The following is a 12,587-nucleotide window of genomic DNA, read 5'->3' as shown; positions in this document are numbered from 1 at the left end:
ACAGAATAATGTCTTCAGTCGCAGCAAAAGATAGTATGAGGCATAAACAGCCCACACTGGTATGTACAGGAGGTGTATAGTGAAGGCGGCAGCTGATTGGTCCAGGTGACATGCAATTAACTTTCACCTTCACTACACACCGTTTGCTCGTTGCTGTATAAACCTCGCCTCCATATTACTCTATATGGGAGAAGGGGACGCTAAAAACACATTTTACACCTCCAGTTTATTCGCCCTTTAATGGATAAATACAGTTTTGTGGCTCTCATCGTCCTGTCACAGGCCCAGCCACAACCCACTTGTCCTCTAGTTTAAAACGTAGCGCCTAATGCAGGCCTGATCGCTCATCTGCAAATTTGCAGAGATGTGCAATCGGATAGTCGCCGTCCAGACCGTGAAGATCCGCCCCGTGCAAGTCTGTGTACGCTGTGTGGAATGCTTTGCAAACGCCGGTCTGCTGCAAATCCGTTTGCAACTCACTCACCATCAAATGGTTCTTCCAGTCTATGCAGTCTGTGTGTAGCCCAGGACCTACTCCTACAATGCAAAAGAATCAGGCTGATCGGGGCCGGAGCTGACGTCACACACCCTCCCTGAAAACGCTTGGGCACGCCTGCCTTTTTCCAGACACTCCCAGAAAATGGCCAGTTACCACCCCCCAAACGTCCGCTTCCTGTCAATCAATCTGCGTACTCCTAGAGATCGCATTATGATCCGTACGCATGGCCAGTCGTTCGTTAATCGTCTGCTTTCAGGTCTGAATTAGTCCCTTAGTCGTATACACACACATTTACAAGTAAGAGTGCCCAGAAAAAGAATCATCGTCTCTATCCTATTGTCTGCAGTACTGTACGCTGGCTCTAGGGAGCACCGCCAACCATATTTTGCCAAAAAAAAGAATTTTTTTTTATAGATTGGTGTTTTTTTGTTTTGTTTTTTTTTTCCTTTCATTTTTTTGTCTTTCTTTTTTACAACTTCGTCGTCCTCACATTCATTGCCTTCCCACACAAAGGAATATTGCTGGTAATTGTGTCTAGTCGCTAAGTGTCCGCTGTAGCGTCTTTGGGACAGATGTGAGCCGTGTCTGAGATATAATTATACGCCGTTATCTGAACCGCACATTATATGAGAGCTGCTCGTTCAGTGCCGTAGTGGGACCTTCGCAGCATTAATCTGCAATATGTTCCCCCCCGCTCACTCTGTGCTTTACCCAGGTCCAGAAAGCCAGACTTTGTAATCTGCGTTTGGCTGCTTTCCCATTGCAATTTGTCCCGCTTATAAAGCCTGGAACATGATTCCACCTCATACTTGTTTATCTGTGTTTTATCGATGCAATTATTTGAAACGTCAAACGTGATTCTGGCATGGGTGTAGAGAGGGCAGCAGATGGCGCAATGCCCGTGGGTGAGGGGGACACTCATGTTGATGGGAGATGTGTTCAGATCAGGTAGCCCTGCTGCTGAGAGATTTGCGTAGGGTGATCTGTATCCAGGAGACTATTAAAATAAGGGTTGTAGCTGTCTGTCTGATTCGTCACTGTTTTCCGTATGTGACATCTCCATTGAGTTCTGTTTGTGTTCAGCTACCAGGCTTCAACTTGTATCTGTTTTCCTTGACAACTTTGTAAGTTGTCAGAGTGTAACGAGAATGCTTCGTACCCCGTTGTGTCTTTTAGATTGCAGGTTCCTTTATTTAGTTGGTAGCTTGTATATTGGGGTTTATCTGTCTATTACACTAGAGCCATCGCCAGTGTTTCATTGTGTGTTCATAGAGAGACTAGTATGTAAGACTTCCTGTTTGGTTTGTGTGTGGCAAGGGTTAGCAGTACAAAAGCAATTCTCTATCTTTTGGTGGTGTGTATTTGACCTCATAAAGTACCAGTAAAGTTTCTGTTAGCAAAAAAATTGTTTTTGGTTTTAGTACAAATAGTTAATTACGGTTTCGTTTCATCCACTGGGTCTCCGGTGGCTATAATATACTGCGCTGTACTCTGACCTAAGCGTACCGGCTGGGCTGGTTTGGAATCGTGAGCTTGTGATGCTCATTGAGGTTTTGTCACCTGCTGAGCAGCTGAGCAATAAGAGTAGAAGTGAAAGCAGCGTTGGGCTGCTTCCGCCATCTTGGACACTGGCGAATTGGGCAGTACCATACAAATATAAGTTTGGGTTGGTTTCTTATTGGAGTTATCCTTTAATTCAGTGTTTGTCAAACTTGGCCTTCAGGGCACCCTAACAGTCCAGGTTTTCAGGATATCCATTATTAAACACAGATGACTTAATTTTTTTTTTTTTTGTTAAGCGAAAGCGCTCATTTCGTGATTGTTTCCCTTCAAAACAAACCTCACTCTCCAAACAAAACTATGTGAAATCTGTTTCCTCTAAATGAAACCTGTCTTGAGTCTATTAATAAAATCCTTTGCCGGTGTTGACTTGTTTAACCCTTTCTCCCCAGGTGGGGACAAGATCATTGATGTCATCGATGTGGCGCGGCAAGCCGACAGCAAGATGAAGCTGCGGAACTTTGTGAAATACTTTATGAACCCCGAGCGACCCAAAGTATTAAATGTCATCAGCCTGGAGTTCTCAGACACCAAGTGAGTGAACCAGTACCGAGTGCTAGAACTAGCGTTGCAGTATGTTGGCATGGATGTACCATATGCTGTTGGCGAAAGTGGACCAAGAGATTAAAGAGATGGGGCGGTATGTAATGAAGTCTGAAATCGGCAGCCGTGTGGGATGCCGGCCAAACTCGGACATTTCTTAAAGGTGCAATCATGTACAAGGCTAAACCATGCTACACCATGTTTTTTTTTTAATGTCTCTTAAATGCTTATATGACCCTTCCAATGCATTTTTCCTGTGGGATTTAGTTTGATTATGCCTGGCCTTCTGTGGAGTAATATGGTTTAGTTTGGTTGCTATTGGTAACGGTCACTGCCATGCAGATTTTGAACGGTCTGGACCGCCCCTTAAACGTTGTCCTGTCTGGGCAACACACTCTCCGTCACTTGCATGCCAGACCAGTAGATGGCGCTCTGAGATCTCTGGCTCCAATGTATGGATTCCAGTGATGGCATCGGTGTGCTGTAACCACTTGGCGGGCTACTCCCGCACACCGCTTCCCTTGCTTTTGCCGTTTTAGGGTTTCACATCTGGTTTATTAGGGCCGTTAGGTAGATTTACCTTCTCTTGTGTTTCCAGGATGGCGGATCTGGTTAAAGTGCCAGACATCAGTAAAAAACTTTCTTGGGTAGAGAACTACTGGCCTGATGACTCTGTCTTCACAAAGCCCTTTGTTCAGAAGTATTGCCTGATGGGGGTGGAAGACAGCTACACCGACTTTCACATAGACTTCGGTGGCACCTCTGTCTGGTATCACGTCCTGTGGGTGAGTAATTGGGCTTTTAATAAATGTGTTATATAGTATTGCTAGTAAATGGTATCTAAACTAGTAGCATCTCTGTCGTATACAGCAACAAATTTGTTTTTAAAACTGTAAGAATAACAGAGATTCTTACACAGGAGCTGTATCGAGCAAACAACTGCTTAGGGGGAGATTTATCAAAGTTTGGAGAGGATGTACCAGCCAATGAGCCTCTGTCACTTACAGACTGTGGTTGAAAAATGACAAGAGCTGTTTGGTACTTTTATGTCTTTCCACTTTATTTCTCTCCAAGCTTGGATAAATCTCCACCTTATTTTCTTTCTCACCCATAGGGGACACTGGAGTTAGTACCATGGGGTATAGATGGGTGATCAGTCGAGCCGACACTTTAAAATCTTAACACACAGTGCAACTTAGTATATTTTCTATGATTGCAAAAGATTCCAATGTGGGATGTGGCTAACCCTTCCTCATCCTCCCCCTTTTTCATCTCTCCTCCTCCTTCCTCATCAACCCTCCTCCTTCCTCATCAACCCTCCTCCTCCTTTCTCATCCCTCCTCTTCCTTCCTCATCTCTCCTCTTCCTTCCTCATCTCTCCTCCTCCCCTTTCCTCATGTCTCCTCCTCCCCTTTCCTCATGTCTCCTCCTCCCCCCTTCCTCATCTCTCCTCCTCCCCCCTTCCTCATCTCTCCTCCTCCCCCCTTCCTCATCTCTCCTCCTCCCCCCTTCCTCATCTCTCCTCCTCCCCCCTTCCTCATCTCTCCTCCTCCCCTTTCCTCATCTCTCCTCCTCCCCCCTTCCTCATCTCTCCTCCTCCCCTTTCCTCATGTCTCCTCCTCCCCTTTCCTCATGTCTCCTCCTCCCCCCTTCCTCATGTCTCCTCCTCCCCCCTTCCTCATGTCTCCTCCCCTTTCTCATCTCTTCTCCTCCTCCCCCTTTCTCATCTCTTCTCCTCCTCCCCCTTTCTCATCTCTTCTCCTCCTCCCCCTTTCTCATCTCTTCTCCTCCTCCTCCCCCTCCTCCCCCTTTCTCATCTCCTCCCCCTTTCTCATCTCCTCCTTCCCCTTTCTCATCTCCTCCTTCCCCTTTCTCATCTCCTCCTTCCCCTTTCTCGTCTCCTCCTTCCCCTTTCTCGTCTCCTCCTTCCCCTTTCTCATCTCTTCCTTCCCCTTTCTCATCTCTTCTCCTCCTCCCCCTTTCTCATCTCTTCTCCGCCTTCCCCTTTCTCATCTCTCCCCCCCCCCCCCCTTCATCTTCCTCATCTCTCCTTCCCCGATTCTTCAGCTCTACTCCCCTTAGACCCGAGCACTCTTGGCCTGGAGATGGGGCAAATTGCAGTCCATTGATTAATAGGATCTTTGCTCTCCCTCTCACATTGTACTCCAGCTCATCTCAGTCTCATCTCAGGATGCTATCAGCGATTGACTGATAGCAGCTAATTCCTGTCTTAAACATAAACTCTGATTGACTGAAGGAGAACAAATGAGCATGCTATGTAGGCTGGTACGGGGGTGCACAGGTAGCCCAGTTTTCCCTCCCCTTAATACATCTGGCTCTGCAGTGACCAGTTGGTCGCCGTGATCCTTACGGCTCACTCTGATACCCGCGTGGATTGTTCGGGCTCATGAAACGCCCAAATGTCAGATTGCAGGACTGAACCCCCTGACGTCACGCTTGCACAGTTGAGAACAACAAATGAAGGGATGATACTCTGTATACTGGCATATGGTGGATCCGTTCACTGAGCACTTGTGTTAATCTGCAGGGGGAGAAGATCTTCTACTTGATAAAGCCCACAGACGAGAACCTGGCACTGTACGAATCGTGGAGCTCCTCGGTTACCCAAAGCGAGGAGTTCTTTGGGGACAAGGTGGACAACTGTTACAAGTGTGTGGTGAAGCAGGGGCACACACTCTTTGTACCAACAGGTAAATGGGTTTTCTGATATTCTACTGGTTTCATTGGTTTGAGTTGGGTCACAGTCTGCGATGAAGGTTTAGTATAGAATACATGGATTCCTCTGCACAAGCCCCTTATTGACCAACGCCTGAGACATGTCCTGTCTTTAGGGCCCTCAGAGATAGAAATTAGCTGCACAGGCTCAGTGTGGTTGAGGATTATTCCGAGTAAGACAGCAAAAAGAAACATCAAGACGTTTATTTAGCCATCCGTCTTTATCTAATGATTATTGCATTTGGCTACGTTGGTGATTTGACCTGCGAGAAGTCGCATTGGAAATTGCTGACTCCCCTGTAGGACTTGGTCAACGTATAAGACACTCCTTGTAAAACGAGCTGTGGATCTTCCACATTGTCGTCGGAGAACATCGCACATGTAGCCAGTCTCTTGGTAGCTTGGCTATTACAGCAGACAGATCTCTAGGGATAGTGCCATAGGCTCCCGTAATTGCGGATTTAATATATATTCTTATGTGGTTGCAGGCTGGATTCACGCTGTCCTCACGTCTCAGGATTGCATGGCCTTTGGCGGGAACTTTCTGCACAACCTAAACATTGGCATGCAACTCAGGTGAGTCTACGTCTGGATTATTACGCTTGTAAGTATTCTATTTGGCAATACCTACCGCGTGTGCCAGGCCACTGCCGTTCCTTCTCACCAGATGTGCAACAAGCCCCTCCCCCATTCTGAAATTTTATTAGAGATTATTGGGAGGATAAAATTAAGTTTTCCTTTTTTTAAACCCTTAATTTACAAATTGATTGTTGCGTTACCTGACCAGGACAGATGTCTCTTTCACAGGTGTTATGAGATGGAAAAAAGGCTGAAGACCCCTGATCTCTTCAAGTTCCCTTTTTTTGAGGCTATTTGTTGGTTTGTGGCCAAAAATCTACTTGAAACATTGAAAGGTAAATTCCTCCTCCTTTTTCTCTAGAGCTCACGCCTCTACAAATGTTGCTGTAGTTGATTCTAGGACATAGAATCAAATTGCTGTGTGCTGGTGTAAATTGCGAATTGTTTTTGACGGTTAATTGTTTTCTACAATGTCACAACCTTGTTCCAACAAAGAAAGAAGTAACGTTTTGTAGTGAATGGGAGGGAAGTTTGGGTGCACAGACCACCGGATTGTGACGCTGAATAGGGCAGTTAGATTGTAATGCAAACACGTGATAGAGGGTTTTCAAAATAATATATCTGTAGTTGCGCACTTCTTTCTAAATTCCCATCACCACTGTGCTAAAACCTGATTTGGATTTCACTTTCCTTCCTTTAGAGCTAAGAGAAGATGGTTTCCATCCTCCAAACTATTTAAAGCACGGCGTGAAAGCGTTAATTACTGCTCTGAAGAGCTGGATGAAAAAAGAGGTGAGAGTCATTTTATTTCTCTAACGTCCTAGAGGATGCTGGGACTCCGTAAGGACCATGGGGATAGACGGGCTCCGCAGGAGACATGGGCACTTTAAGAAAGACTTTGACTCTGGGTGTGCACTGGCTCCTCCCTCTATGCCCCTCCTCCAGACCTCAGTTTGATACTGTGCCCAGAGGAGCTGGGTGCATTTCAGGAGCTCTCCTGAGTTTCCTGTAAGAAAGCATTTTTGTTAGGTTTTTTATTTTCAGGGAGCCTTCTGGCAACAGACTCCCTGCATCAAGGGACTGAGGAGAGAGAAACAGACCCACTGCTCTGAGTTTCAGGGCTCTATTTCTTAGCCTACTGGACACCATTAGCTCCAGAGGGAGTCAGAACACAGGTCTTACCCTGGAGTTCGTCCCGGAGCCGCGCCGCCGTCCTTCTCACAGAGCCGGAAGATAGAAGCCGGGTGAGTATGAGAGGAAAAGATCTTCAGAGGCGGCAGAAGACTTCATTGATCTTCACTGAGGTAACGCACAGCAGTGCAGCTGTGCGCCATTGCTCCCATACACCTCACAAACGGCAGTCACTGTAAGGGTGCAGGGCACAGGGGGAGCGCCCTGGACAGCAATATAAACCTCCTATTTGGCAAAAGAGAGCATATATACAGCTGGACACTGTATATATGCATGAGCCCCCGCCAATTTTACACTTTTAGCGGGACAGAAGCCCGCGGCCGAGGGGGCGGGGCTTCTCCCTCAGCACTCACCAGCGCCATGTTTTTCTCCACAGCACCGCTGAGAGGAAGCTCCCCTGACTCTCCCCTGCTTATACCACGGTAGAAGAGAGGGTTTTAAAGAAGAGGGGGGGCACATAATTCGGCGCAGATAAGCATAACAGCGCTACGGGGAAAACATTAAATTGCTGTGTTTTTCCTGGGTTATATTGCGCTCGGGTGTGTGCAGGCATACTCTCTCTCTCTCTGTCTCTCCAAAGGGCCTTAAGTGGGGGAACTGTCTTCAGAAGAGCATTCCCTGAGTGTGTGGTGTGTCAGTACGTGTGTGTCGACATGTCTGAGGTAAAAGGCCCTCCTAAGGAGGAGATGGAGCAAATGTGTGTGTGTGTGTGTGTGTGGTGTCTCCGTCGACAACGCCGACACCTGATTGGATATGTGAAATTAAGTGCTAAGATGAATTTATTACACAAAAGTTTAGAGAACAGACAGGGAATCTACCCATGTCTGTCCCTATGTCACAGAGACCTTCAGAGTCTCACAACGCTCACTATCCAAAATAATAGACACAGATATCGACACGGAGTCTGACTCCAGTGTCGACTAAGATAATGCAAAGTACAGCCAAAACTGGCAGAAAAGTATTCAATATATGATTATTGTAATATAAGATGTTTTGCATATCACTGATGACTCATCTGTCCCTGACACGAGGGTACACATGTTTAAGGGGAAGAAAGCTGAGGTAAATTTCCCTCCTCTCATGAAGAAAAAGAGCGGGAATCTCCAGACAAGAAGCTGCAGCTTCCCAAAAAGAATTCTCAGGGAGTATCCTTTCCCTAATGGGGCCAGGGAATCTTCCCCTAGGGTGTACAAGGCATTGACACGTTTACCCAAAAAGGTAGCGCTGACTTTACAGCTATCCTCATTGATCCTGCAGATAGCATGCAGTAAAAGTACTTTGAAGTCCATTTACACACATTCTGGTACACTACTCAGACCGGCGATTGTGTCTGCATGGGTTTATTAGGCTGTAGCAGCGTAGACAGATATCTTATCAGCGGAGATTGAAACCCTAGATCAGGATACCATGTTATTGTCCCTAGTATGTGTGTGTGTGTATATATATATATATATATATGTATGTAAAAGATGTTGTCATATATATATATATATATATATATATATATATATGACATGCTCAAAGGGACGTTAGTCTATTGGGTTCTAGAGTCAACGCTATGTCGATTTCTGCTAGACGTGTCCTGTGGAACATGCAATGGACAGGTGATGCCGACTAAAGAGGGATAGGGAGTTGTTGCCTTACAAGGGTGAGGAATTGTTCGGAGAGGGCCTCTCGGATCTCGTCTCCACGGCTACGGCAGGTAAATCAATTTTTTTGCCATATATTCCCTCACAATCTAAGAAAGCGCCTCATTATCAAATGCAGTCCTTTCGTTCCAATAAAAACAAGAGAGCACGTGGATCATCCTTTCTTGCCAGAGGTAAGGGCAGAGGGAAAAAGCTGCACAACACAGCTAGTTCCCAGGAACAGAAGTCCTTCCCGGCCTCTGCTAAATCCACCGCATGACGCTGGGGCTCCCCTGAGGGAGTCAGCTCCTGCGGGGGCACGTCTTCGACTGTTCAGCCACGTCTGGGTCCACTCACAGTGGATCCATGGGCAATAGAAATTGTTTCCCAGGGTTACAAGCTGGAATTCGAAGAAGTGCCTCCTCGACGGTTTTTCAAATCGGCCCTACCGAAACAACCCCTGGAAAGGGAGATAGTGTTACATGCGATTCACAAATTGTGTCTGCAACAAGTGGTGGTAGAGGTTCCCCTGCTTCAAAGAGGGCAGGGGTACTACTCAACTCTGTTTGTGGTTCCGAAACCGGACGGTTCGGTCAGACCCATTTTAAATTTAAAATCCCTGAACCTTTACTTAAAATGGTTCAAATTCAAGATGGAATCACTCAGGGCGGTTATCGCCAGCCTAGAAGGGGGAGATTTTTTGTTTTCTCTGGACATAAAGAATGCATACCTGCATGTCCCCATATATCCTCCTCATCAGGCGTTCCTGAGAATTGCGGTACAGGATTGTCATTACCAATTTCAGACGTTTCCATTTGGGCTTTCCTCGGCCGCGAGAATTTTCACCAAGGTAATGGCGGAAATGATGGTGCTCCTGCGCAAGCAGGGTGTCACAATTATCCCGTACTTGGACGATCTCCTCATAATTCACTTTCACTGAATGTGTTACAGCGACACGGCTGGATTCTCAATATTCCAAAGTCGCAGCTGAATCCTACAACTCGTCTGCCCTTCTTGGGCATGATTCTGGACACAGACCAGAAAAGGGTTTTTCTTCCGAAGGGAAAAGCGCAGGAACTCATGACTCTAGTCATGAACTTGTTGAAACCAAAACAAGTCTCTGTACATCATTGCACTCAAGTTCTGGGAAAGATGGTGGCAACATACGAAGCCATTCCATACGGCAGATTCCATGTAAGGGCCTTCCAACGGAACCTATTGGACAAATGGTCCGGGTCGTATCTGCAATTGCATCAGCGGATCACCCTGTCCCCCAGGGCCAGAGTATCTCTCCTGTGGTGGCTAAACAGTGCTCACCATCTAGAGGGCCGTAGGTTCGGCATTCAGGACTGGATCCTGGTGACCACGGACGCGAGCCTCCAAGGTTGGGGAGCGGTCGCACAGGGAAGAAATTTCCAAGGACTTTGGTCAAGTCAAGAGACTTGTCTTCACATCAACATCCTGGAACTAAGGGCCATATACAACGCCCTACGTCAAGCGGAGATCTTACTTCGCAATCGACCAGTTCTGATCCAGTCAGACAACATCACCGCAGTAGCTCATGTAAACCACCAAGGCGGTACAAGGAGCAGAGTGGCAATGACGGAAGCCACCAGAGTTCTTCGCTGGGCGGAGAATCATGTAAGCGTTCTGTCAGCAGTGTTCATTCCGGGAATGGACAACTGGGAAGCAGACTTCCTCAGCAGACACGCTCTGCATCTGGGAGAGTGGGGACTTCATCAGGAAGTCTTCGCGTAGATTGCATGTCGGTGGGGACTACCCCAAATAGACATGATGGCATCACGTCTCAACAAAAAGCTACAAAGGTATTGCGCCAGGTCAAGAGACCCTCAGGCGGTAGCTGTGGACGCCCTAGTGACACCGTGGGTGTTCCAGTCGGTATATGTGTTTCCTCCTCTTCCTCTCATACCCAAGGTGTTGAGGATAATAAGAAAGAGAGGAGTGAGAACAATTCTCATTGTTCCAGATTGGCCACGGAGGACCTGGTATAAGGATCTGCAAGAAATGCTCACAGAAGATCCGTGACCTCTTCCTCTAAGGCAGGACTTGTTACAACAAGGTCCCTGTCTGTTCCAAGACTTACCACAGCTGCGTTTGACGGTTGAACGCCGGATCCTAGCGGAAAAAGGTATTCCGGATGAGGTCATTCCTACGCTAATATAGGCTAGGAAGGACGTGACATCTAAACATTATCACCGAATATGGAGAAAATATGTTTCTTGGTGTGAGGCCAGGAATGCTCTAACGGAAGAATTCCACCTGGGCCGTTTTCTTCACTTCCTACAAACTGGAGTGAATTTAGGCCTAAAATTAGGCTCCATTAAAAGTTCAGATTTCGGCCTTTTCCATTTTCTTTCAAAAGGAATTGGCCTCATTACCTGAAGTACAGACTTTTGTGAAGGGAGTACTGCATATTCAGCCTCCTTTTGTACCTCCGGTGGCTCCTTGGGACCTTAACATGGTGTTAAGTTTCCTTAAGTCACATTGGTTTGAACCACTTAAGACAGTGGAGTTGAAATATCTCACCTGGAGGGTGGTCATGTTGTTAGCCTTGGCTTCGGCTAGGCGAGTTTCGGAATTGGTGGCTTTATCACATAAAAGCCCCTATCTGGTTTTCCATATGGATAGAGCGGAATTGCGGACCCGTCCTCAATTCCTGCCTAAGGTGGTCTCATCCTTTCATATGAACCAACCTTTTGTCGTGCCTGTGGCTACGCGTGACTTGGAGGATTCCGAGTCCCTTGATGTGGTCAGGGATTTGAAAATTTACGTGGCCAGAACGGCTAGGATCAGAAAAACAGAAGCACTGTTTGTCCTGTATGCAGCCAACAAGGTTGGCGGCCCTGCTTCAAAGCAGACTATTGCTCGCTGGATCTGTAACACGATTCAGCAGGCGCATTCTATGGCAGGATTGCCGTTACCAAAATCGGTTAAGGCCCATTCCATTAGGAAGGTGGGCTCTTCTTGGGCGGCTGCCCGAGGGGTCTCGGCACTACAGCTGTGCCGAGCTGCTACTTGGTCGTGGTCAAACAACTTTGCAAAGTTCTATAAGTTTGATACCCTGGCTGAGGAGGACCTCCTGTTTGCTCAATCGGTGCTGCAGAGTCATCCGCACTCTCCCGCCCGTTTGGGAGCTTTGGTATAATCCCCATGGTCCTTACGGAGTCCCAGCATCCTCTAGGACGTTAGAGAAAATAAGATTTTAAACCTACCGGTAAATCTTTTTCTCGTAGTCCGTAGAGGATGCTGGGCGCCTGTCCCAAGTGCGGACTACTTCTGCAAGACTTGTATGTAGTTATTGCTTACATAAGGGTTATGTTATAGTTTCATCGGTCTTGGACTGATGCTATGTTGTTTTTCATACTGTTAACTGGGTAGTATATCACAAGTTATACGGTGTGATTGGTGTGGCTGGTATGAATCTTGCCCTTGGATTACAAAAATCCTTTCCTTGTACTGTCTGTCTCCTCTGGGCACAGTTTCTCTAACTGAGGTCTGGAGGAGGGGCATAGAGGGAGGAGCCAGTGCACACCCAGAGTCAAAGTCTTTCTTAAAGTGCCCATGTCTCCTGCGGAGCCCGTCTATCCCCATGGTCCTTACGGAGTCCCAGCATCCTCTACGGACTACGAGAAAAAGATTTACCGGTAGGTTTAAAATCTTATTTTTTACATGCAGTGTTTATAAACCAAATGCAGATTTATAATAGTATTTTTTTTTTCATGAAATCACTTAGATGCCTTTGCATGGAAAGCAAAGAACATTGATATATTGAGTTAAATGCCGTACTGTGTCTTGTAATTATATAATTGTCTATTTATAGCTTAATAGTG

General features: G+C 46.7%; 1 protein-coding gene across 4 annotated transcripts in view; it reads left to right on the top strand.

Annotated features, from left to right (window-relative positions):
• Positions 1-12,587, top strand: part of KDM7A (lysine demethylase 7A) — a 141,590-nt gene that overhangs the window by 94,853 nt on the left and 34,150 nt on the right. For all 4 annotated transcript variants that reach the window (XM_063928943.1, XM_063928942.1, XM_063928941.1 and 1 more), the window contains exons 5-10: positions 2,452-2,593; positions 3,201-3,387; positions 5,151-5,313; positions 5,827-5,914; positions 6,146-6,252; positions 6,618-6,709. In XM_063928943.1, coding sequence (XP_063785013.1) covers positions 2,452-2,593; positions 3,201-3,387; positions 5,151-5,313; positions 5,827-5,914; positions 6,146-6,252; positions 6,618-6,709 — 779 coding nt within the window. The remainder of the gene's footprint in view (positions 1-2,451; positions 2,594-3,200; positions 3,388-5,150; positions 5,314-5,826; positions 5,915-6,145; positions 6,253-6,617; positions 6,710-12,587) is intronic.

Source organism: Pseudophryne corroboree, chromosome 6, assembly GCF_028390025.1.
Source record: "Pseudophryne corroboree isolate aPseCor3 chromosome 6, aPseCor3.hap2, whole genome shotgun sequence".
NCBI classification, from domain to species: domain Eukaryota; kingdom Metazoa; phylum Chordata; class Amphibia; order Anura; family Myobatrachidae; genus Pseudophryne; species Pseudophryne corroboree.
Note: the sequence above shows the minus strand (reverse complement) of the source record. Positions and strands in the feature narration are given on the sequence as shown.